This window comes from Rhea pennata, chromosome 15, assembly GCF_028389875.1.
Source record: "Rhea pennata isolate bPtePen1 chromosome 15, bPtePen1.pri, whole genome shotgun sequence".
Taxonomy (NCBI): Eukaryota; Metazoa; Chordata; class Aves; order Rheiformes; family Rheidae; genus Rhea; species Rhea pennata.
In genome coordinates, this window is record NC_084677.1 from 7,701,790 (window position 1) to 7,729,423 (window position 27,634).

A 27,634-nucleotide genomic window follows, 5' to 3' on the forward strand; every position below is an offset into this window, starting at 1 on the left:
CAGACATTTCAGCTCATTTTCTGGCAGAAAGATGCTGTACATTCAGTGGGTGCATATATAATAACTTTGGGCAATTTCATCCAAGTTATATAGAAGAATAGATATTTCAAACATGATTGATTCATGAAAATAAGGAACCATGTAAGGGAGAAACTCTTAGTGGTAAGATTGAAGGAAAACATGTAATGCACAATTTTTTTGCATTATTAGTGCTCTTTTTGAGTGTATGTGCTGAGGGGGGAGAAACAAGAAATTGTTATAGTTGCTGCAAGCACCAGAAAAATTTGAGTCAAAACTTGCAATGAACCATAATACAGGCTTTGGGTTTTTTTTTTTTTTTTTTTTAGTATTCATGAAACAGCTTTTCTGCTCTATAGTCTTACAATTTTTGCAGTTGTTTTCAAGTATTGAAACTGCCCTAGTATATTAGGGACAGATGAACAAATATCAAATAAAGATTGCATTTAAAGAGCTTAAAATAACATGTATGGTATCAAAAATTCTGAGAATGCTCTAACAACTTCTTCCCCTCAACATATGCAACCATGTGGTATATTTGAAAATAAAGGTGCAACCTTCAATTGTGCTGTGTAGTAATCAATGTAAAAATATTTTCATAGATGAAACCCATGAATGTCGAGTACTTGATGATGGATGCTTCCATTCTGTTGCCTCCAACGGGGACACCACTGACTGGTATTGATTTTGTGAAAAGATTGCCCTGTGGAGACGTGGAAAGGACACGAAGAGTGAGTAAGGCTTCCCCCCCCCCCCAGCGGAATACTACTGGTGATGATGAGCAGCTCTAGAAATACAACACATTTTCCCTTAAATGCTGCTTGTTTGAAAACATCCATAAATCTTAAAAACTAAATGTTTTCTCTCTAATTTCTTGTATCTGGTCACTTGAATACGTACTGAGATTTTCATTTTTAGGTAGTGGAGACATCTACCTAAAAAGACATTTTTGATATGAGATTCATTAATATGTTGACAGTTTTCTTTCACGATCTGATATTTCAATCTATCTATCATTGTATTCCCACAGTAAAGTGTAAATCTCCAACTGAGGCTGGTTGCATTGCTCCATATTGGCTGCATTTGTAGACATAGCAAAAATAAAATTCTGTGCTAGAAAGTGTTCATCTTGGCAGAGTAATTCATTGTAGAGATTTTGGGAGTGAGGAGAAAGCAAAATATATGTTTTATTAGCTCTAACAATTTGTAGAGGTGATACTGGTGTTATAAATAATAAACATAATTATCAACAATTTTGGGATAGTCAGTTCTTAGTCCTTATCTGGCAGTGTCCTCTTAAGGCTTTAGTGCCTAAGATCTTAAAGATATATTACTGTACAACATTATTATTTCAATTACATAATACCTGATTTAGAGTTGTTTCTATCCAGTCAGAATGTGAGCAAGGCAAGTTGCCGTCTGACTGAAAAGGTAGCATAGGTATAATCTTTTATGTAGTTAAAAAGGAAGAATTATTACATGTTTAAAAAAGATGGAAAAGACTTGTGATTTGAAGGGGGTTGGGGAAGGACAGCATGATGATCTTCATAGTATTGAAAGACACAGTTTTGAGTGCAAGTGTTTAGGGAGTAAATATGTGGCTTTGATTGTTGGAAGTCAGTTCATGGAAAGGCTACACTGCTTAAGAAGATAAAGAAGCAGGACGGAGTCAAATTGTAATGAAGTGATCTGCCTATCGGTAGGATTCCAGATGAAAGAAAACATTTTAAAAGCTAATACAGGAAAGCTTTGGTGCTATTCATGGAAAACTACTTTATATGGCTTCAGTAAAGCTGAAGGTGCTTTGCTGCTAACCAGAGCATAGTTAGTTGATTGAAGCACGCAGATATTTCTTTCTGAAAACTATAACTTAGGAAGCTCCTGTTTAGTATTAAGAACAGTTCAAGACATGTGAATATTCCTTATGAATATTAGATTTCCTCATAGCGGATAATTGCATTTGCCTATTTGAAAAGCCATGGTTTTAGGGTAGATTTGAATTTATGCAAGTATCTATGTAAGCATATTCAAGTACACTTGAAGAAAAAAAGATATTTCCAGGAATCTTCTGAATACTTTTGCTTTCAATAGTAATTATAAACCACACAACCTTTGTTACCACAGCAACTTAAGTTTGATAAAGTACTGTGAATTATCTTGAACAGTGTAATTCTTAGAAAGCAAAAAATGCTTCCTAGAATTCACTGAGGCATTTAACAGAACACTACTTAGAAGTGTTTGTTAATGGAAGCTACTTCGTGGTTTTTCTTGTGCTAAATAAGAAATAACTTAACTCGCATCTGTGGAAACTGAAAAGTATCAATACTCCTGTAAATGGGAATTGTGGGGAGAGAAGGGAGGGATCTCTTTCATCAGCATGAATTTCCTGAATGCTGTCTTTCATTAGAAACTGTTGTCAGTGCTCCTTCCTCTGATCACATTGCCTTAGAATTTTTAGAATTTATTAGCATTCTTATTCTGTAGCCACCTTCTTCCAGTTAGACTTTTCTTTACTCTGATGAAATGCCATGACACTAAGCTTAACTTCAGGTGCCTCCATGGTGATGCTGCTGCTGCCTAATCTCCAAATAGTAATTTTTGCTGACAGTTCCAGATGTACAGTGTTTCAGTTATGAACATTTTGTAACATGATTCCAAAAAAGCTATCAACAAATTCTGTTTATCAGTAAGTGAAGTCCCATATTTTATTTATATCAGTTCGTTCTTGTTAGATCAGACCTTTTTTAGCTCTCTTCTTATTTTACTATAGAAAGTTCCCCTAAGTGACATTTCATTTTCTTGTAAGAATTTTAGGAAAAACTTAAAGAAGTTGGATACCTCTCAAGAGTTTTCAACAAGTTGTCTCTAAGTCCAGACAGACTGCCTCTTTGACTTAAGATATTAAATGTTAACAAATCTTAATTTGTAAAGCTACTTTCTGAAATAGTCTGCTAGTACCTACTCAAGCCTTCTGCCCAGAATCAGATGCTCTTTTGAATTGTTGATAGTGTAATTGCTGTCTGCAGCTTTTATTTCTGGTTTCTATAATGCTAAAAATGGTACTGCTTGCCACTCACCTAGAATAATGCAAGATTGTTTATGTGCTGCTTTGGGAAGTAATGGATAGAATGGATCCTGAACTCTGTTTTGGAGTATCTAGCAAAGATTTTTTCAGAGAAGGTCTTGAACTATCTCAGAGGATGACATTTGTCAAAAGAGTAAGAAGATATTAGGATGTCTCCATGCACATTACTGTTTCTTTGCACACAGTATGTGTATATAGATAGAGGAATCAATACAAAGCAAGGCATAATTCTTTAGGGAAGATTGTCATTCATATTTGTCCATACTTAATCAAAGTTTGTGAAAGTATACAGAGATCAGTTAAAGAGCTCTGCTGTTACGTTGTAGTCTAAAAGTGTTATATAAAAGTCACATATCATGTGTTTTTGAGTTTATATTGCTATGGCTAGCAGACTGAGGGCTATCAGTGTTTCAGGAAGCATGATGAAGCCGCTCTTCATCTACATTGTTTTTCACAAAGACTGAAATTCTAATTTTCTTTCCAGCTTCTGTAGGTTGGGGAATGCATGCAAGGAAAATTAGCACCTTTTTGCAAGATAAAAGTTTTAGAAAGCACTCTCTTTGTTCTTTGTTTCCTTACCTTACAATCTTCTGGAATTTGAATTACTGAGATAAAAGGATTATCTCTGTAATCTTCCATTACAGAGATAAAAGGATAGTGGTAGCAGAATACTTTTTATATAGCTTGGTAACCTATCAGAGCTCCAGAGTTCATGATTCTTGCCTGTGTTACACTTGCATTAAAATTAATCAATTAGCTAGTTAATACTTCTGATTATTGTGAATCCCTATTTTGCAATAGCCGTGCTGTGGAGAGTGGGGGAAAGGAAGAAGGAGCTGTATCAGTGTCTTTCTGCTGCAAACCATGAGTCGTCCTCTGACAGAGGACCAGATGAAAAGTAGCATAACAATTGGAGTAAACGTGATAATGAATCTTCTCAGTAGCGCACTTTTCATGCATCTAGATTTGGAAAAACTGCAATGCAACATCTTGCACAAGCTGTGGGCTCTTATGTAACTGTGCTGAGTATAGCATATGGTATACTGTAAGCATGATGGCTGCCTTTGTCTTTTACCTCAGATGTCTGAGGGGCAGCTGACTGCAGTGTGGTGATAGATTGCTTAAATAGAGTACTTTTTTTTTTTTTTATTTTTATTTTTTTTTTCCTGTATGTAGAACAGCATATTTCCACATTGCACTGGGTAACTTTTAGGGACCAACAAACTGGAGGTTGGAGTTGAAAAGCACTTCTGTATGCTGCCTCAAGTGGAGATGTAGCTCTATCTGCTTGATGCTATTTTCAATATGGTTAGTGCCAACTCAGGACCTGGATAGGTTGTTTTTTTTTTTTTTTTTTTTTTTCAGCTGCTCAGAAGAAAATTGAAGGGACTTGAATGAATATTCAGTTCTGCCTTGATTTCTAGACAATATATTAAAAAATCTAATGTGATAAAACCTTTTGAGTAGGTAATGATTAAGGTTTAATTCTGTATTGATAATTCTGAATCCTTAATGAAAATTAGGTCTTTGGAAACTGATGCATCTTTCTAGGCCTAGACTGGCTAAATAACTTTTCACCATTGATTCTTTTAAGTAGAGAATAGGACAAAAAAGAAACTGCTATTTCTTAAATATTAGGGCTGTGGATACAGCATTTTGCTGTGCAGGTTTCAGGGTAGCTTGAGGAATATGGATACAAAGCAATTGTTTTCATCGCTTTTTAATACACAGCACACCAAATTTGCCTAGTTACCTCTGGGTTACTAGGAACCTCCTTCAGCCTGTCTATAGTCAACCAGTTGCTATGATCAGAGCACCATCTTTTGTACACTTTATTTTTGCTGCACAGAGTTTTGTCAGTGAGTAGCAAAGGAAGTTATTACTAAGCAGGCAAAGGCTTTATATGTGACTCCTCATGAAAGGAATAAAATTTCGTGGTCTCCAAGAGGCTTCTGACTTTCCTATAAGGAAATATTTCTGGTGGTAAAAGCAAGACATGTACTGAGATGGTTTGCCTACATCTTCAACTAATTTCTTTTTGTCATGTAGTTAGTATCAGAAGAATCATAACTTCCTTATTTTTGGCAATTCCTCAAAAAAAAAAAAACATTTTTGTTCTTTATCTTCTGCATTTTGAGTACACTTCAAAAATCCTTCATCAGGCCATTTCTGCTACAATGCACAATATGCTGATTGACCATAAAGACTTTTAATGGCTTAGCCTAGTAAGGACGTGTCCAGCTTTTCCAAAGTGCTCAGTGAGGCTTTCTAATCATAATACTTTGGTCTTCTAAACTTAAATCCCTTAAAAATTGTTCTAATTTTCACTGCAGCTCTGGTAGATCTATATTTTTAATCTGTTGATTAGGTAGTATATGGTTCTATTTTTTTTTCACACAAGATGAAGTATAACCTGCTGGTGGGCTTATTGCCTTTTAAGTGCCTGGAGAAATCTCTCATTTATTTTGTTAAAGTATGTTCATATGAGATTATTTTTATATTTTTATTCCCCACCTCTGTCTAGGAGGGAAAGAGAGTTAAGGAAAAAGCGAGTATTGCAGGCTAAATAATGGCTGCTCCCTGAATTAAAATACTTTTGAGCATAACTGGGTTAACAAATGCAAGGATGTTGCTATTCTCAATTTTTTTTTTGAGGCATTTAAATTCAATGTTTTTAAAATAATGTTTAATAATTTTTTTCTTAAAATATCCAGTAATAAAACTGCTTTGTGATTGTTCAAGTAAATTCACAGTGCATTTCAATGTGATTTCCACAAACATGATATCTCCCATTATAAATTGCTGCTTCTTACTCATGAAGTAGTGTTAGTGTCACTTTTGCTAGATGTCCTTGACAGTCTTTACTCAGACCTTCTTAGTCTGTTCCTTCTGGAGTATAATTTCTTTCTCTACCTCTTGCCTTCCACATACCATATTCCCCTATTAAGATTTCAGCAGTGTAGCAAATTCACCCACTCTCATGTCAAATCACAAAAGAGTCAATTGCAGAACGTCCCTCTCTCCATTCCTGTTTTTCCAAAAGTGTCTGAAAGCATCACCAATATGGCTGACTAAACAATTACATCTCTAGTTTCCCGGTAACCATAGTTGTTCTGCCTTTAGAAATAGGGAATAAGGAAGGATTTTTCCCTGGAAGTGATTTTTTTTTTCTGAAACTTTCCTGCAATCTGGGAGTTCCCTGGGTACTGCAGCTGTTCCATGAATTTGCTTTTACTGTAAGTCAATTTACAGTATACCAAAGAATTTCTATGTAGGAAGCTGTTTTTAAAAAAAATGTGTGTACTATAGCATTAGCAAATAGAAAAACAAGCAAATTGTAGCTGAAGAGGATTGCAAGTGGTGCCTTTCAAAATAGGCTAATGAAATGATGGTTGTTTCTTGCCACTTTATCTGGTTTTTACATACTGTGTATCGTTAATTGCTAAATCAAAAAAAAAAAAAAAAAAAAAAATCAGTTTCACAGAGCAGCTGTTGAAAGCTCCTTGGGACAGGTGCAGCTCCTGGAATCCTTTGCCCTGGTGTAAACCTCCGGAGAGTCTGGAGAAATTCTGAGAATGCTGTCTTGCATCAAATTAGTATTAGATGATCCAGCCGATTAAAACTCAAGACTCCAGTGTTTTCTCTCAATCTTTTATACATCTCAACTTTCCTGTCTGGCTCTAGTCATTTTGCTATTTCAAGTGCAAAGCATGAGGGCCTCTGAAGGTTGGTTGTTTAGTTGTATGCAAAGAGCCCAAGTCTGGTAAATACAATCTGACCTAAAATAGTAATGAAAAAGAAAAATGATTAAGAGGTTTTTGCCTACACAGCTCTTGTAATCATTTGCTTGTGAGTCAGAAGATGTATAATTGTAGCAGTGAAATAAACTCTTTGCTGGTTCCACTTAGCTGAAAATAAATGGTCCATGTTTCAACTTTTTTCTGTATTCTTTATACTTACACTGCTTTCTCATAAAAAAAAAAAAAAAAGTAGACTTATTACATGACAGCAAATTCAAGGGTTGTAAAAGTGAGTATATATTTGCAAGATTCTGCTAAAACACTTACCACTGAGTGCAGCAGTATTTTAATGCTCAGTTTTCTTAATTTCTCAAGGCAATCAGAGTTTTCTTTATGCTCCGTTCACTGTCGCTGCACCTGCGAGATGAGCCAGAAACTCAGTTACCACTGACAAGGGAGGAAGATCTAATAAAGACAGATGATGTTCTTGACTTGAGTAAGTAGTCCTCCCAACATCTCAAATGATATGTGACATAGAAAATTGCACACCTTCTCTTAAAAAAAAAAAAAAAAAAAAAGTGGGGAAAAAAGAAAACCAAATAGTTATTATGGCAAGACAATTGTATTAAGTCTGTCTATCTACTGGATTTGGAAGCGCTTTTTGTAAATGATTGGAGGGGAGTGGATGTGACTATTCATATACCACAAGATTTAAATATTAACAACAGGTAAAGGAGTACGAATCCTTCATTTGGTTTCCTGGTAGAAATGTTGGGTTTTTTTTTTTTTTTTTTTTTTTTTTTTTATTTCATCTTTCACCTATTCAAAATACATTGATAATCTTAAATTACACAGGAACTTTAAGGAACTGGAGTTACTTGACAGCTACAGAGTGGTGTTTGCTAGTGTCTTCTTCCCCCTCCCTCTTCCCCTTCCCCCATTTCTTTTTCTGTACATAAGTTTTATCATGTTAAAAGTTTGCATATGCAAACTTTTATCCCATTAGTTGAACAGCATACTGAACTATTCTCAAGGGGAATCAACCAGTAATATCCAGAATGACCTCTGATGTTAAGTAATACTTATTAAGCAAAGGCAAAGTGTCTTCTTTCTGCACTATGATAGTATGTTGTTTAGACTGCATGCTCTGTACTGAAGTAGTAGAAAAGCTGGAAGAATATTATCATGAGCTATACTATTTGACTGCAAATTTAAGATGCCTGTGTTCACAGAACAACAAAATAAAACAGCTTTAGATGACCGTACATGTTAGTCAAAAATCCAGTACCATCAAGTAAGTCATGTTGCCTCCTTATAGAGCAACTCTGGGCTTAATCATAAAACTGCAATTTGGTTGTCTGCAGAACTGGCACTCTTTGATAAATGGTAACGTGTAATATTTTAAGTTAATCTTATTGTAGTGCAAGGCACTTGCTTTTTATTTAAAGGTTTAAAATATGTTGAAATGTGCTTTGACATACTGATGTTAGTTGATTGGTGTTAAGTGCTTGTCCAACTTATGTTCAGGCAGTTACCTTATTAAGAACTCATGGGTAGCGTTCTTAGCTTTAGAGAGTATGTGATTACTAAAATAGAGTGTATTTATTTGTTAGGATTTTAATTTTTCAGATGTTTGTTACAAGAAAAAAGGGAAAGAAGATTCAGTTTGGTACTTGAGCCTTTAAATACTGTGACTCTGAGTGCTTGTTGATCCTACTCAGACTAGAAAAGCAGTTGCCTTAGTAGATATGATGGGAATTTGTCCAGTTCTCAGAGACCTTTTTGTGCGTCTCAAATCTATCTATAGTATTAATTACCAGAGTGAAGTGCCAACTTTGAAATCAAATGAGATGAGCAAATACTCTGTCAAACCAGAGCTGCTGTGCGGTAGCTTCATAGATAAAAACAGAATAACTTTGAATAAAGTACAGAAATAGGATCTAGTATTAGTATTCAGCTCATACTAGTGTTAACATTATTTGCCTAGAGCAGAATGTGCTTCAAATTCAATGGAGTCGGAAATTAATTTTAAGATTAAAAAAAATGTGTTTGTCTTGTTATATTGGCTCAGATAATAATGGAGCTATTTTATTCCAATGTTATTGCCTTACAAGTGCTTTCTTCTGCAAAATAGCAGTTACATTTTGGGGAACTTGCCAGTATGAAGCTTTTTGTTTGATAATGTTTTTAGAGAGTCAATATGAGCAACTATAGCTAATTAAGACAAGGGAGCTAAACAGGTTTTTAAAGATAAACAATATAAGTGTATATTCTAAAAATAAAATTACAATTTAAACCATTTATTAAAATTAAATGCTTGCATACAAAAATGAGACTGTGTAGGGTATGTCCTCTGGTGTAAGTTCCAAGCAGTAAAATATTTTGAGGATAAACTCATATATTTGCAAATGTGGAAAGAATGCTGTGGAAGCAGTTAATTGAACTTGCTGAAGGTAAAAATTTACAAGCTACAGGGTACTGAACATGCTTTTACTAAGTATGAGCATTAGGCTATAGTAATCCCTACAGGGGTAAATTGAAGAGACAAGAAAGCATCCATTCAGTGTTTGCATTTTGGTGGCTATGCAGCCAGTGGTGTGGAAGATGATAGTTTAGTCATCTCAATTCCTGTTTTCTTAACATTTAAGAAAACACATAGGGGAAATATATCTTAAAATGTGTTCTTCGGGAGTTGTATTTTTTCATCTTCATGCTGGCATTGTTTTGGGTTGGTGAATTAGTCAGAATGAGCAATGCAAACTAACTCCTTTTAACCTTTCTACTTAAGGTATTATAATATAAATGCCCACCTTTTCTTTCATAGCAGATTGAAATTTACCTATATACCCACTAACAAAATATCATAACTTGTAGAGGATTCATATAATTCGTGGTCATGACAGCAAACAAATGTTTTCAGAAACAGTTAAAAATGCTATTCTTAGAGTAGTTGAAAAGATATACATTTGTGCTCTTTTAAAATTTCAGCTGTTGATTCTGAATCTTTACTCTTACATAAACTTTGAAATCCATGTTTTCTATTCAAGAGGTTTAGTTTTGAAACCTTGTTTTGCTGCTTACTTATAGGAAAAAAAGATTCTGAATTTTCCTGGAGAAAATATGAACAGCATGTGATATTGTTAATTACAATACCTGATTATTAGTTGTGAGATAAGAAATAAAGTCCATGGTTAAATTACTCATGACTCTAAAGGAATAGTAGTACAAAAATTAACTCAGTTTCCTGTTTCTGATGAATTACAGATTTATTGTCATGTTGGCTGTCTTTCAGAGAGTGAAGAGAAATAATGAATCAGCTTCTATTGAAAAAATGTTTTTCATAAATTAACTGGAAACATGATTATAAGGCAGTTGCTAATTTTTAAGAACATACGGAACAAAAAGTAAATCAGTTTGAAACACTATTTCCGAATGTTGTTTGCTAGGCCCCCTCCTCCCCATTACAGAACAGTGTTTGATATTACTGGTCTCTTAAGGTACTAATGGTTCTCAGTATACGGTTTAGTGAACTACAGTGCAGGTATTGTGCAGTTCATTGCAGGTGTCTTTATTTATGGCACTTCATTTCTAAGACAGTTGCTTTTATGCAAAATGTGAGGTATCCTTTACTTGGAACATGTAGCTTGAACCATAGATTACTCGTTCTTCATTCTGCTATATATGATTGCTTGTAATTCTGATTATATGTTTGAAAATGCCAGTTTCATTGCTAAAGTAAAGTTAAATACTCCGTGTATCTAATGGTGTCCTGAATAATCTTTTTCTTTGAACGTAGGCTGTCAGACATAAATGATTAAAAGACAGAGAGACTGTGTGTGTGTGTGTGTGTGTATGTGTGTGTAGGATGTAAATATGACCGTCAGCCTGAAGAGTATCTTATTTGCTTAAATTTGAATTAAGCGTTCTAAAACTTAAATGTAATATGTATATTTTTAAGAAGTTGTACAAACTAAAGTTTACTATTGATTAGAATATTGCTCTTTCAAATTTAAACTAATTTACTGTCTGTTAAAGAATTTCGTAGTCCTTAACTGAAAATACACATTTGTACTGATGACCAACGTGGAAGACTAAAGCAGTAATGGTATTTGAACTACTTGTCTGCATATTTGTATGTCTGTACATTAAGCTATTGTTTATAAATACTGGTGTACATTCATAAGTATGTATCCCTCTACATGCATATTCATACACAAAAATAAATAGGTTCTACTACCCTACCTGCAAAACACAGATGCCTGTGTTTTAAGGATGTTTTTGAAAATTTAAGTGTTTTTCTAACATATATAGGAGTGGGAAGAACAAAGTGAAAGGAAAAGAAAATCTCATATTATTAGACCTCAGCCCTTTAAAAAGCTATCTCAATAGAGCAAGCAAAATACATTTGCATACTTTAACATGCAGGCACTCCTCATATGAGAGTCTGTTCTTTCCTGCTGCAGTTTATTAATCTGTAGTCTGCTGAGATTTCATAGTATTCTTGATAGATTCTAATACAATTTCCTCTTATAATTTAATACTTCTCTGAACAAACGGAAGTGACTCTTTCAGCTGTTTCGCAAGTTCCCTGCTGTCCTGTGGCTAGAATCAAACTATTTGTTGAGCAGTAACAAAGGCTTGTTAAGTTCCTTGCTTCTGAAAATGTGCAGACTACTGGTATGCATCTTCTTTGTATGCTTCATACAATGCTAAGCTAAATTAAGTGGTTGCTGTGTCATGTGAAAGCATCTGTATTGTCCAGTGTGTTTCCACTATTTTTTTTAAAGAACAGAAATAGCTACTTTGCTATGCTAGCTGATAGCTATGCACAGCAACCTAATTTCCAGTAAGGAATGAAACCATTGGCAAGATAGAAACCTAGCCCACTGGTCCAAAAACTGCAAAAGGTGCCAAAAGAGGCAGTAAAGTTAGTGTTCCAGGTGTTTTCTATTTTTCAGTGTCTATATGGCTGAGGGATTGAATATACTGCAAGAGACATAGGACCTCTGAAGAGAGGGAATGTGATGTGTTGAGACTACACAAATTTAATCATGCTCTAATCCTGCCTTGTTGCCTTCTGAGGCCAGCTAAGGATGAGTTGCCACACTAATGAAGTGTGATGGACTAGAATGAGTAAGCATTGACTAAAATTTGTGGAGGGATTTCTGTGTATTCATAAACCAGACTTAAAACTCTATGATGTCTTATGTATTTGACTTGCGAAGTTTGTTAGCTGTTCTCTGACTCATTTTGCCTTCAATGATGTGAAACTTGGAACAGAAACATAATTTACTCCCTTTTATCTGATGACTCATGTATTAATTTTCAGAAGATTATTTTATCCTTTCTAATGCAGTAAATGTAAACTCAAGTTCAAAAAAAAATTTTAAGTTATTAATTTTTTGACATAAGAATGAGTATTTGGTGATTATTTGGATTCTCCTTTGAGTCTCTGTTTAAGCTGTTTAAGAAGGTAAGTGGCAGTATTTCATGTAATACCAACACTGAGACTGAGTATTTATTTAGCTTGGGTTGGTATTTAAAGGTCAGACATTAGTTGTCTTTGTTGCTGTTGTTCTTGAGTCTGTTTGTTTTTTACTTCTTGAATGACTACTTAGCTGTGCTTTTCTGCTTTCTTAATGGAAGCTTGCAGTGATGCCCACCTAACTGGAGTGTATGCCCCAGGAATAAACTGAGATAGTTGTGTTGCAGTTAACCAGTTTTGGGTCGTTCCTAAAGTATTGGCTGATAAGCCCCCTCAGCAGCTTTGCTAAATTGCTATTGTCTAGTGCTCTGTTCTAGAAGGGCCAATGGACTCTTTTAGGAACAAAGTTGAAAATCTTAAGCTATGAAATGTATCTGTAGTTTTTAGTGATTTCTAGTGTTGTCTTTTTAATATGCAGACTATTCTACAATTAATATTTTACTGTAATCTGAATTTTAGCGGTAGCAATGTGGAGTTCTTATCTGGGTATTAATCATCTGACATGTTAGGAGATCTCGTAACTGCAGCACAAAACTTAGCAAGACTCAAAAATGTGAAATAGTGTTTAAATGTTGCCTGTAACTAAGGATCCTCCAGGCTGTACCCGCTTTACGTTTTTGTAATACAATTTGAATGAAGTGTGGTTAATTAAAATGACTGCACTTGCAATATGTAGGTAATTTTTGATTACAAAATCCAGAACTTAATGAACAAATTTAATTTACTTGCATTCATACTTTTTGGAGTAGTGGATTCTTCCTCCTATAAAGGAGAAAAATTCTCATCGGTGTAAATTTCACAACTGAGTTTCTTTTACAAAAGAAGCCACTCTAAACTGTAGGTAGTATAGGTGTTATGCTTCCCATCCCCCTCATTGTATGGTGTTACCATTAACATATTTTGGAAGAAATGAGTCTTTTTCAGTTTAATGTATTTTATATTTTCGAGTTTTGTGATGAATTTAAGCTCTTTTTGTTTTTTTCTTTTTTAAGTAAGAAACTACATTGTGACTTGCTTTATTTGCCAAGTAGGTGAATGTATTTTCAGAACCAATTTTCAATGTGGCATAAATCAGAAGACAAAATAATTGATACAGAGCTTTGAAAATGTCCATGTACATATACATACATGTATATATACATATATGTGTTTATTTCTTGGGCAGACAGGAAGCTGTATCTATAGGGTATATTAGAGTTAAACCTTGAGCCTTTTGCAGAAATGTTTCTGTAGTTCCAAAGAGATACTGTTTAGTAAACATCTAGAGCAGATAGCAAACATTATAAATAATATGAACTGTAGTGAGGAGGTGTTATTCAGTTAAACAGTATCACAGTAAACCAATAGTATGTATGTATTATCTGTTGCTGTTCTTTCATATTTAAGTTTAATTGCAGGCTATTCCTATAAAGTTGGCGGTTCTATGCCTTATTATATTCATGTAAATGCACTGTTTTCTGATCTTTTCCTTGAATATTTTAGTCTTTACATTGGGACCACAATGTGTACTTACAGCTGTAGATTTTTTCAGAGCTTGTTTCTTTTCGTATGTTCAGCATTTATTAGAGAACAAGAAATTGTCCAGGGCTAACACTTAGAGGTTCAATTAAACAGATGACTTACCCCATTATTATTGAGGAGAACTGCCTATATCCAGAGAAGAAAGTAAGTAATAGTCATTCTGGCATCTCAAAATTTTAAATAGAGTTCCAGCCCATTTCCAAAAATGGAGCTAAATCAGAAAAGACTGTTAAAAGCCTCTCTTGTTGCCTTTTCTTCTCTTCTGTCTTTCAGTGTCAGATTCTGTTGTAAACAGTCAGAGTCTGATACAGTCTTTTATATGTTAACTTCAGAAGACTTTTCATTTCTGGTTAGCTAGAAAGGCATAGACTTAATCCAATCCAAGTTGTGACAGGCGTTAAACTTGTTGCAAAGAAGTGGCGCCAGTATTTGTCTCCATGAAACATGATCGTGTTTCCTGGGAGGGAGCTTCCCTTGTCAGTAAATGGCTGAAATAGCACTATTCAGCACAGATACAGATGTTCAGACCTCATCCTCACTGTAAATAGATACCATTTTGTTTTAACAGGTCACTTGTTAAGGATCTAGGATTTTTTTTCTTTTCTTTTTTTTTTTTTTAATCTTTCTTGGGATGTTTACTTCCCCCACACCTTCTCCTCTGTCTCCAACATTGTGGACTCTTGGCTTAGTGTCATCAGAGGCAGCACCCACAGTGAAAGCCTGTTCACACTGTTTCATGATGTTTTTTAATTAGAGTTTTATTAATCACACTGTTTCATGATTTATTTTGTCATCATTTATAAGGCTGCTGTCAGTTACTCTGTATTCACAAGGCATTTGAGTGAAGTTGCCCAGTTACAAGTGCATTAGTTTATGTATTTTTGTTGGCAACAATCCTAAACTGCTTATCACTGCTATCACTATCTGAGCTACCTAAATTGAGGTAGTATAGTGATTAACTTGCACGGTAGCATGAATATACAGCCTCCAGTTAAAGCCTTTTCATTGCCCAAGAGTGAGACAAGGGAATTTCAGCATAAAACATAGGATAAATGCTGTTGCATAGGTGCCTTATCTTGCGGAGAGATTTAGCACTTGACAGAACATGGCCAAAAACATTAAAAATGGATGCTGTTTTTTTTTAGTTGTAATATTATTTTGAGTATTCTTGTTCTAATTTTCTTTGATCTACATTGTTTTCATATTTCTTTTTAATTTTCTGAACATAGGGATGTCTACAGTGATTATACTGATTCATATGCATATAGTGTCAAGAAAGAATAAATTACTAAAATGCAGTGTTTCAGCAATTTTTTTTTCCAGAAATCTCTCATAACTCATTCTATCAAAATGACTTTCAGTTTTTGCTTGAATGTGATGTTAGCTCTCAAATGTATTCCCTGGTATGTCACAGTATACTGGCCATAGAGGTGAAGCTCTAATATAAAATGAAAATCAGTGTTCTTTGGGAGCATGGTGGGAAAGCTAAAGTTAGAGTTTTTTTGGTTTTTGATTTTTGTTTTTTTTTAATAAAGGAGCATTTTAATATTTTGAGACAAATATGTTCAACATTGACTGTAGTTGAAAGGTTCTCAGCGCTGTATATGACTGTATACTTAAAAATGAGTCAGGTGTTCCACAGAATTTATTTTAGATTGCTGGTTATGTTGCCATCAGAATGGTGTATACTGTTACTTTTCAGTATTGTTTTTTTTTTTTTTTTTTTTTTTTTTTTACTGTAAACACTTTTGAAGCAGTTGCACATTATATGAAAACTGCTGGCCTTAGACCGTCTCTGCACCGTTTGTAGGCGTCTCATGTAGGTGGCTTCTTTAATCATACACAGCAGCTAACCTTTCACGTGCAGTTCAATGGCAGTTGTTGGTTTCAGGCTGTTGGTTTTGTTGATGACAATGTTTTAAATGCCATGGCCAGCAAGTAAATGATAATATGCTTAAAGCTTTTTTTTTCCCTAAAATTGAAAAAAATTTAATATGATAGTTAAATCTCCCTAACCATTTTTTTTACACTTTTTGTAAAGGCCATCATATTGAACACTACTTTTTTTTTTTTTTTTTTTTTTTTTTTTTTAAGATTTAAGAATATCATAGAATAGTTGAGATTGGACAGGACCTCAGGAGATCATCTAGTCCAATCCTCTGCTCAAAGCAGGGTCATCTACAGCAGGTTGCTCAGGAGCACGTCCAGTTGCAAATTGAATGTCTTCAAGGATAGAGACAATACTGCCTCTGTGGGCAAACCATTCCAGTGCTTAACCACCTTCAGCAAAAAAAAAAAAAAAAAGTGGAATTTTGTCATCCTCGCCATTTCATACTGTCCCTGCATACTACTGAAAAGAGCCTAGCTTCATCCTCCTCAAGTATTTCTGTACATTGATTGATTGATTATCCCCTCCACTTGCCAAACATTCTCCTCTCCAGGCTAAACAATCCCAGCTCTGCTAGCCTTTACTCATATGATAGATGCTCCAGTACCTTATTTGTTCATAACCCTTCACTGGACTCACTCCAGCATGTCCATGTGTCTCGTGTACTGGGAGCCCAGCATAGGATCCAGCACTCCAGATGTGGCCTCTCCAGTGCTGAGCAGAGGAGAAGGATCACATTCCTTGACCTGCAGGTGTGGACCTTCCCAGCACAGGCCAAGATGTTCTCTGGGTGTATGCCAAGGGTTCTGTAATGGAAAGGCTTTGTTTTATATCTTTTTACTTGAAATTGGCAGACTGACATATACTATCCCCTCTTTCTGAGATAAAGACACTTTTCTGAGTGGAATTTTCCAAGTTTAACAGATGTTTCAGAGGATGTTTTAGAATTCCTATCTGCTCACCTTTTTTGGGGAGGTGAATAAATGGCATTTCCTTCTTGTTTTGAAAGTAATATACTGGCTTTAAATGCTCATTCACTCACTTTAGAACAAACATACATTGTCTAATTGAAATATATAGCTATTCCTAGGCTACCATCCAGTTATTAAAATTTGCATGTAAACCAGGGTTCCTGTCATTCCTCCTGTTACTGCAAATGCTTCCCCCTCAAAAATACTTCCTCAGAAATTTTCCTGATCTGATTTATTACAGAGCAGGTCTGTTGAAAGGTTTGACAGAGGTGGGTTTGTAGCCCTGGCCTCTGTGTCAGAGTGCAGTAGTAGAGTAACATGACCACAGTCTAGTGCTTCTTGTGCTTCTCTAGGTCAATGTTATCCCTCAGACACTGAAGTCCATTCAATTATAGCTTAATAAATAATTCTATTTTCTTCTCTGCATACTATTGCAGCTAGATAATTTCTGATTTTTTATTTTATTTTATTTAGTTCTGGAAGTTGTTTTCAAAATGGCAAAGCAAGCATCAGTAGGTTAAATCTATTGATTTAAAACTGAGATCTGAATACCTGAACTTTGTGCCAGTGTAAAAACTCATTATAAACTGAATATGAAGCTTTCTACCTATTCTTGGTTTTTGCTATATCTTTTTATAAACTGTGTCATTTCACATGTTTTGACTTCAGTACTTGGCATTTTATCATGCTGTATACTGCTAAGATTTTTATAACGCATTTAAAGGAGATCAAAATATCTTTTTAAAGGCATATATTCAAATACTTTTTTTAAATGTGTGTGTGTGTGTGTGTATATATATATGCATATACCTATATATAATATAGTTATAAAAACAGTTTGAACAGAAATATAAACCTAAATTTAATAGTTATCTTGTAGAAGAAAATTTCATATCTGGTTTGGGTTTTCTGTGTCAGCATAGATGTGAATAAACACTCACCTTGAGCATTTTCCAGGTGGTTGTAAAACACTGAGCTCAGTGTGAAGTTTCATGATACTCTGAAAACTAATTTTTTTTAGTAGTCTCTTCTAGTGAGTTAGTGAGTGCTAGCACACATGGTACAAGAAAATGAATATTTTTCAGTGTGCTTGAACCTTGGTAAGCATTTAAGAGAAAAATCAAATCTATTATAAGAAGTTCCAGCAGAGGCCTTCCTTTTAAATGCCGCTCACTTTTGCCCTGAGTAACATCAAGGGACAAGATTTTTCTAGACTTACTGGCAGAACTCATCTCCTACATTATGTGCGTGTTGTTCAAATTTTATACTGGTGGTAATGTAAAAGAGCTTAATTTGACTGTTTTACTTACTAACAGTTACTTTTATTTTTAGTTGTGGTAATTTTTTCTCTACTAAATTTAAGAGTACTAGTTTAAAATACTTGAAAAATCCATGTGCCTAGTAGTAGCTGATGTTAATTTGTATTTGAGAACTTGTTGCATGTAATTATCTAGTAATTTAAATCTTTTAATAATTAATATTAATTATTAAATGTCCATCTTGAATGCCTTAATTGAAGGAAACAGTGGTGTAATATGGGCTGCCTCTGCTTGACAACCAGTAACTTTGTGTTTACAGGAAAATAATTTCTAGGAACAAGCTTGCTTCTGTTGAGTGCTGCACCCCATGTGTGGTTAGCATCTGTAATATGTTGCTCCTTGTATTTTGGATTATTTTGAGGTGTACAGAAATAAATTTGAATTCATATTTAGAGGAATAAATTACCAAGGATAGTAATGAAAAAACAATGTGCTCTTAAATCCTCCATGGTGAATACTAGATTAAACATTATTTTTCTAAATGTACTTGTTGGCCACTTTCACCCATTGCTTTTTCAGTTTGAGTATACTTGGACTGAGCCCTTCTTGAGGCTGATTGTTGTTACATTCCATATTTACAATGGTGTGTTTGGACATTTTCTATGTTAAGGTTAATTTTTAAAAGCAGAAGACTATTCATTTTTGCTCTTGTACTATTACTGCAAAAAACAGTTACTTTATTACTTTAAACTGAATTGTCCTTTGACTTGCATTCTTGAGATACGTGGCTGAGGTTTCTCTGCCATTTCTCTTGCTACCCAAATTCATGTGAATACATTTCTTTTTCACTCCCCTCCCACCTTTCAAAGTTATCTCAAACCTCTTTGCCTCTTTGCTTTTTGTTCAATAATTCTTGTGGCATAGTAGTTTTTCTTTTTGAAGTGTTTAGCATCGATACTTTCTCTTGAGAGCTATTTCTTTGTCTGAGATAAATGGAGAGAAACTCATTTAAAATCAGTTCCTTTCAAGTCGTTATCTCTTATGGGAGCAGAGGTTACTGGTCACTTACTAATTATACTTGCTTTTTTTTTGCTGTTTCTAGTGGCAGCACTGCTTAGTTATTCAAGAAGGATAATGGCACTGGCACCCCATCCTGAGCAAGACGAGGACTAATATTATGGGAACTAAGATTCTGAATTTCTACTGAACAAAAGAGTGAATGCAGGCATAGTGACAGAGCAATTCTGAGCCTCTCTAAAAGAGGAATGTTTATTTTGAAGAGCAACAAAAATAATTAGTCTTAAATTCATCACCAAGATGGTTGTAATGTAGGTAGTCAAAAACATTTTGGACAAAGCAGATCGTGCAGGCCCTAGGAAACAACCTTGAAATTGCCTTGTAAACTTTCTGAATATAATATTTGGGGAATATGTTGCAGTTCTGGAGAGCAGCATATATTAATCTGTAAACTCATTTCATCCAAGTACAAAACTGTAACACTGTGCTAGTCTAAGTGCAAACACAACTTCAGAAAGTAGTGAAGCAATCCGTTGTACCAAAGCAGCTACATGCTTTTGGAAAAAGTTACTTTTGTAAAGAGGGGAGAGAGGGGAAGCATAGTGCTTATCTTGGACTAAGATAAGTACGTGCAGACTGCTAACCCTCTGAAAGAGGTTTACAATTGCTACAGAAGATTTCTGGAGTTGTGATGACTGTAAATCATGAAATAACTAAATGTGAAGCTCTGAGGCAGACAGGTACATCTAGACTGTCTCCTAAAGTACCTCTTATGTTCATAAAGACTTATGGCTACAACAGGCACAACAGGCACATAGTTGTTTGTGGTCATATAATATTTTCATCTAATTTAAAACTAAAAGCAGCAGAAGTCTCTGAACTCTCTCTCCTGGGCTGTATTTCCTAAAGCTTGTATTTTTATTGGAGAAAAATCTAGGAGCTACATTTTGAACCCACATCTTGGAGGTGTCCAGACTGAGATTTATTTTGCATGAGGAACAATTGTGTAAGCATTCTTGTCAATCCCCAAAATGACACTACCTTTTTGTAGCTGTGTCACATCAGTCACATTCAGTCTGTGGTTCATTTCAAACCTACCAATCACACTTTTGCAGTAGTGAAATTTAACTCGGTTTGAAAGTCTTTTATGTAAATGTAGTTGAGTATCTGACATACAAACACGTAGTTCCATAACTGCTTTATAGTGTAACTGTAAGTATTATGAGATGAATTCACTGGAAATGTGTTTAACTGCACTTTCTCTTTTTTTTTCTTCATAAAAATGCTTGTAGCATGACTCTTCAGCAGCTGTGAACTAGAAACAATAGTGTAAATGCAGTATATTCTGCTACAGGAAGTTTTTGAGTTTATACAGTATACTTGGCTAATATGATTATTTTTTCCTTTCTGTTCTTTGATAAACTTTTACAGTAATGATATACTTTATATACTTGTCAAATCTAAGTGAAAACTTTTTAATCAGGAAAATAATAACTTTTATACCTTAGTTGCTTTGCCTTAGTAAATATTACATTATTGTAGTCAAGCCTATAGTGGTGGTTCCAAATGTTTTCATCTGTGATCTTTGTTTTACAGGACACTAAAAACAGCATAAATATTGGACAAAACCAATTTTTTGGGAAGTTCTCGATTTCATTTGTTGTTGTAGCATGTTTTGAAAACCTCGCTTCTGCTACAAAATTCAGCTACCTAATGTTAAATATTCAGAAGGATCAGAAGTTAAATATTCAGAAGTTACTTTAGCTATTGAATATAAGAAAACTCTTCCTAGAATTTCTATCAATCAAAATAAGCAAGCTGGCAGGCTGACCGGATTAATGCATGAAGGAGGTGTAAAGAGAGCTAGCTTCAAGGTCAAGAAGACCTGTAGCCAGATGCACTCTAGAGTCCTGTTTTGAAACACATCTGTTAGTGTTAGAAGTATTAAGGGCTCGTTGACACTGATAACACTTAATGCTGCTTGTTAAAGCTGCTTCAAGAAAGTTAACAGCTATAAGCGCTCCTGGTATATAGAGGATAAGCAATCCTTATTTACAAATACTGCTTCAGAATTTAAAAGCCAATTTACTGTTTGTTACATTTATTGCATAAGCTGAAAGTCTGCTTGAAAAATTGTAGCCGGAGGAAAATGGAGGTATCAGCTGAGTTAAACTGTGAGGGTGTTTAGGTATATCAAACTGTTATTTTTGAATTGGAAAATATATCTGATGCAGTCTACTGTGCTTGACAAAGAATTATTCCAAAGACTTTATCTTCACTTAAATATAATTGGAGAATAACCTTGAAAGAAGTGTGCTTTTACTGTAACAGGAAGCAGAAGTACATCATCTTCAAGCCTCTCTTAGACAAGCAGTCTTAGGTTTGTGTGTGGTGTTTTTAAGATTTTTGAGATGTGCCGCCTGTCTGAAACTCTGCCCTACTCCTCTGAATATCCATTTTTGATGTGCACTTGTTTTTTCTAAGCAAGTTATTTGCTCAATATTTATTGTTTCTTGTCTGAAAACTCTGACAGAGTAGTGTTTCTTTTTACTGAGAGAACCTTGAAAATTTTTACATTTCTCTAAGATTTCTTAGTTTTTAGATGCTGTCACTCTCAATCCTGTCATTTATTTGGCCCCAAAGAGCAAATACACTATCAGCCTATTGAATATAGTTCTAGGGATTTTCTTGGTCTCTTTTCTTCTTATGATCTGCAAAGAGCATTGTATATATCCTGTGCATTCTGTAGGACTTTGAAGCTAATTCTTTCTGAATCAAAGTATAATTCCTAGAAAAATATCTGCTCTTAATTAAAAACTTTGTGTAGAAACAGTCTACCAATTGCTGTGTAGTTTTATTGGTCACTTATTTCACCATTAAAAAGATGTGCATCATCTAGACATTTAAACTTTTGCATCTTCAACTGCCAGCTATTTGTAGCTTTTGCCTATTGGACTTGGCCCTTACACTTACTAAATACTTATTAAATTTTTTCCTTGCTCTGTGTGGATTGCATATTTATTCCTGTTCATGGATTAAAATTTTCTTTAAAGTAAGTTCAATTATTAAGCCTTTTGCTGTAAAAACATATTTCTAATTTTCACATTTTTGTAGTGGTCCTCCAGATTCTTTCAGTTTCTTTCAATATATTACTTTAAATTTGGGTTCATTGGAACTGACCTATTGTTACAAGAACAGTCACACCAATGTAAAGCTGAGGTGTTGCCTTTTTCCTCACAAGTCCCCTGTTATGTGTATTCAGAGATCGTATTTGCCATTTTACTGTAGAATACACTCTATCAGCCATGGCTCCAGGTCTCTTTCGGAGAAGTTAAATCCTGGCTGGAATCCCTCCTACTACAAGGCTTGTGGTTTTCATTTCTGATGTATAACCGTATGTATTTCAAAACGGCCAAACGTGCTTTGTTTTTATTCTAAGTTCATAGCGCAGTTCAATTTAGATGCCATTTGCGTTATTTGTTGCTTTCCACAATTTAGAAACATTGGTAATAATAGCCTTTCAGTCCTTAACAAAAAGGATAAGTAACTTGAGTTTTAGAAGGTAATTCCTGGAGGAATGTATTAGAGCTATACTCCTACTATCACTTCCCAGATGTGTATGTGTATAAGGTATACAGATACGCTTTCAGAGCAAAGATTTTGATGGAGCTTTTGAGGCCTTTAATATGCATTGTTATCCTTTGTTTTCCAGGTTATTAGAATGTTACATGTGCAGTAGGTTTCTCTTGGTTAAACATAATGTACGTTGTCTCCTAAGATTTTCTGCCCGATCTCCTAGTTTCTTCTCTAGAAATGCATGAATCTCACATAGGTCCTGTAGTCATATTTGCCAATCTTGTATGGATTTTTTGGATATTCTAGGGCATTTGCAAAGGTAGTAGAAATCTACTGTTACGTAACTGAATCACACTCCACATCTATTGCAGCAATGTAGCAATGCTGTATGTATTTATTAATCAAACTTGTAACTCAAAATTTCAGTAATTTACTAATTTCACACTGAGTTAGCAATAATTACCCAATTTTAATTTTTAGTTCCATATAATCTATTTCACTGATTCCTTCCTTCTTTCCTTTTCCTCTTCCAACCTAATTAATATTGAATGAATCCTAATGATAAAGGGTAATTGCTAAATCATAGAAATGGTAATTGGGAAGGACCACTGGAGATAATCTAGTCCAGCCTCTTGCTCAGTGCAACACTATGGATATGTGGCTCTTCTTTAGTTGAATCTTAACCTTCAGTGACAAAGATTGCAAAAGCTCTCTGGGTTATCACTTCCTGGGCTGTATTACCCTCATCACAACAAAAATTTCCTCAACCCTTCAAGCCACAATTTTTAGCTGTTGTCCCTTGTTATATGATCTGCCAACAGTAACCTCCCACTTGTAGCTTGTATCTATCTCATGGATGTTTTTAGTATGAAGTATGATGCTAAGTACCTGCTTTTATGGATGGGTAGGTTTGTCAGAGTTTACTGTTGCATGTGATATGTAGCTGCATCCTCATTGCTATTCATCTGATTGATTCTTCTAGTTTTACTATTATACTTTTTTTTCCCCCTTCGATGGAAACCAAAGGGGTGACAAATAGTTGCAGGGTATTTTCATTTTTTAAAAAATTCAGATATGGAAGGTGAAATTAAACTTCAGCAGGATTAATTTTAGTGCACTGTGTGAATAACATGAAAAGTGCTGCAGCTGGATTTCAAGTACCAGAGCATCCAACAGCAGTGATCAATATGAAGATACTGCTATAAGTATTCAGAGACATTGAATTCTGCTCTTTCAGTGTAACTAAGAATGTAATAAGAAACACAGAATGTAAAAAGTGAGTAGCTTTAAATTTGTCTTACAAAGATTGCACTGTGGTGTAGTAACACTTTCACTTTTTCCCTTTTCTCCAGATAACAGTGATCTAATTGCTTGTACAGTAATAACAAAAGATGGAGGTCAGGTTCAAAGATTCCTAGCTGTGGATATTTACCAGATGAGTTTGGTTGAGCCAGACATTGCCAGACTTGGCTGGGGAGTTGTTAAGTTTGCAGGCCTTTTGCAGGTAAGGGAGGTTTTTAACCTGGGTGGATGTATTTTTCTCGAGTGACAAACTCATAGTAGTATAAGTAGTAATACCAATATTATCTTGGTATACACTTTAACTCTGTTGCATGCTTACCTGTTTCTTCTGTTATTTAAGTCTTCTAATGCGCTTTTAAGAACTTTCAATTTTTCTGAAGTTTATATGGCTAATTAGACAGTCATTTTAAAATGAGGTAACTTTCCCAATATATACCCTATCTTGAAAGAAGCATCCCTGATTATTAATTGGGATGTGTTCATCTGAACACTGAAATCGGAATTAGGATTGAGTTCAAAGTGCTTTCCTTAATCAATGCAGTAGGGTTGGAATTGTGATTCTCATATAAGGCAGGGAAGGTGACAGGTTGTCACTTCACACTGACCTCTGCTTTTATAACTGCTTTCAAAAACTTAAAGATGTTTCACTTGTCTGCTTCTTCCCTTGTACCAGCATTAATGTTTGTATTTCTTGAAAATTCACAAATTCACGATGCTTAAAAAACTCAGTTGAATTTTTTCACTGACTTAATCTCTAGAAGTACCAATTTCTGAAGAAATAACTCTAGAATACTGCAATTTGCATAGTATTGTATGAGTTTGGGGTTTTTTTGATTGTTTTTAATCTAGGAATTGTTTTCTTAAGAGTTTTAAGTGATACAGTCATAGTTTTTTATAAATGCTTGTATTTAATCTATAGGTTTAAATGTTAACTTTTGCATTAGTTACTTTTTCCTGTTTCTTTTCAGGATATGCAGGTAACAGGAGTAGAAGATGATAGTAGGGCTCTGAACATAATAATTCATAAACCTGCTTCTAGTCCTCATTCCAAGCCCTTTCCTATCCTTCAAGCTACGTTTATTTTTTCTGATCACATTCGCTGTATTATTGCAAAACAGCGTCTTGCTAAAGGTCGTATCCAGGCTCGGCGTATGAAAATGCAGAGAATAGCAGGTTGGTGGTTGTTCTCAAACGGTTGAGGCAAGTCATATGTAATAGTCATATCATACATGTCAATAGTCATATCATAATAGTCATATCATACATGTCATATGTAATAGTAAATCGCAGCAGTACTACTGTAATGCAAGATTGTGTTACAAAAATTTCAGAAGTGATGTGCCACAGAAGACTTTAAAACAGATTCAAGTTTCCAAGCAATAGCTTTTATTGGAGTAAAATTTGTTCTCGATGTATCAATGACATACACATTAAAGAGGATGAAAAAGAAGGAATCGCATATCATGGTGTTACAATATGTATTACTTGGACTTGATGGTGATGATCAATCTTAAAAAGTTAAATAGAGTATCAGCTGCTAGATTTCTCAGTGTTTAGGGACAAAGCATGTTAAGAAATGAAGGAGAGAGTTAATTAGAGTAAATAAAACATGAGCGAAAATATTACTGAAATATTAAATGAGTGAAGAATAGGTTGAAGCTTAGCAATAAGCTGAATGAGTGGGTGAGTACCACAAAAGCAGCATGGAAATTTAAAGAGGAAAGTAGTTGGGCAAGTGAAAAAGAAAAACTCTTTCAGTTCCTTGGATTGTCCAAGAGCAATAATTACCTAATCAGAATTGTGAGAAAGTTATAGCTGCTATTAATTTTTAATGAACTAGCCAGAGAATTATTCTAACTGTAGATAATTTTAGATTATTTTAGTTTGTTATGATTCTGTAAGAAGCTACATGACAGTAGTTTTATGCTCTGAGCTTGCAAAATAGATATGTCATATGTTTATGACTTGCTTCGTTTTAAAAATCTTAAAGCAAGTTTGAAGTTAATGCAGGTCTATTTTGATATAAAATAAAACAATACTGTAAAGACAGCTCTTTGGTGAAAAGCAGGTAGTCTCTTTAAATGACTTTGTAGTGTTCAGTTGTAACTAATGAATGACTTGTACAGGGAAGAACGGGTGTGTTTTTTTTTGAACAGCTGCTATTATGGCTGTGTGATGCAGAGAGTTTACTGTAACTCCTTTTTCTCCTGCACTGTATTCTGAGACTTCTTTGGTGTGTATGTGGTAGGACAGAGATGGTGGGAAAGATTGCCAGAAATATATCCCTTCTTTTCTAGTGTAATTGCAACCATAATAAAGTAGTAAATGCAAGCATGCGTTTTTAAGCGGTCTAGTACGGTGTTAAGATTTTGGACAAACTGATTTTTCTTTTTACTTTTCCTCTTACATATTTTTGAGTAACAAAAATTATCAACTGTGATTAAACATAGCTCTCCTGGATCTTCCTGTTCAGCCTTCAAGTGAAGTTATGGGTTTTGGACACAGCTCTGCAGCTACATCACAACACCTTCCATTTAGATTTTATGATCAGTCACGACGTGGCAGCAGTGATCCTACCGTGCAACGGTCTGTTTTTGCCTCTGTTGACAAAGTTCCAGGTAAAGATGGTACTCATTATCAAGCATCGTGTGTAATAGAAACAGACTTTTCTCTGAACCTTAGAAAATGTCTTCTAAATGACATATTAGTTGTAATTTAGCTGTCTTTTTACAGTACCAATACTTATGAAAAAGAAAAGTTTAAGATTAGCAACTTGAAAGTTAAGAAATGCTCTAACAGCTACCCATCAATTAGTAGTTATTTTGTAACCAGTGCAAGACTGTTAGCTCAGCAAGGTGTGGTAACTCATGTTCTTAGGAAAAGTTCTGCCTTACAGATGAGAATGCAGGCATGGTGGTAATTCACATTTACATGAGGTGCAAGTTTACCTTACGAATTTAATTTATTTTCTCAGAATGCATAGAACTATGAAAAGGCTGCTGGGTCCAGTATTAAAATGATTTTTTTTTCCCAAATTCTTGATGAGTATGGATTACTTCTGAAATAGAAAAGTAATTTACTAGTCCTAATCTGAGTACTAGGACTGAGAACAGACCTGTTTTATTGTCTAAATGTTGAGTGGTTTAACCTTTGAATTTTCTGATAAGTTTTAATTGGGGTTCTCTGCCTTGACAGAAAGCTTCCTGAGTCCTTACAGCAAGGTTCTGTGAAGTTGGCTGATAAATGGAATAACTTTTTCTGCACCTGCAATGTGCAAAAATTTGAAATTTTAAAAGAAAATCACATGACTCTGTAAAAGGTGCTTCCACTTGTGAATCTTGATGTCCACAGTCATATAAGCATTGGTAGCTCTACAGAGAAGTCTTAAGGAATCAGAGGATATTTGCAGGGAAAGTCATACTTTAATAAGCTTGAGTTCAATATCAGTATCCAGTATAATATTTTGAGTAGAAACAAGTAATGATGATAACTGCAACTAGCTGGCTTAATGTAAATTCAGTGGTTCTTTCTATTATGTTCATTTTTTAGCACTTCAAACCTTGAGTTTATAAGGTTTGAACCTTATAAGGTCAGACCATTAGCTATAGTTGATGTAGCATCTAGTGAACATAAATCAAAATGTTTATCTTGCATTTCCAGTTTATTCAATTTCATTGAGCTGTTGATAATTGATAATATTGAGATTAATTTTTTTGAATAGTGCACTTAAATTCTGTGGCTTACATCTGCAAAAGCTGAACTGTAACATTTG

At 34.6% G+C, this 27,634-nt stretch overlaps 1 protein-coding gene across 4 annotated transcripts in view; it reads left to right on the forward strand.

Annotated features, from left to right (window-relative positions):
* Positions 1-27,634, forward strand: part of CLEC16A (C-type lectin domain containing 16A) — an 81,644-nt gene that overhangs the window by 33,590 nt on the left and 20,420 nt on the right. For 3 of the 4 annotated variants that reach the window (XM_062588169.1, XM_062588165.1, XM_062588166.1), the window contains exons 17-21: positions 621-749; positions 7,219-7,339; positions 23,913-24,064; positions 24,831-25,035; positions 26,313-26,480. In XM_062588169.1, the coding sequence (XP_062444153.1) occupies positions 621-749; positions 7,219-7,339; positions 23,913-24,064; positions 24,831-25,035; positions 26,313-26,480 (775 nt within the window). The remainder of the gene's footprint in view (positions 1-620; positions 750-7,218; positions 7,340-23,912; positions 24,065-24,830; positions 25,036-26,312; positions 26,481-27,634) is intronic. The other variant, XM_062588168.1, reaches the window with a different exon arrangement.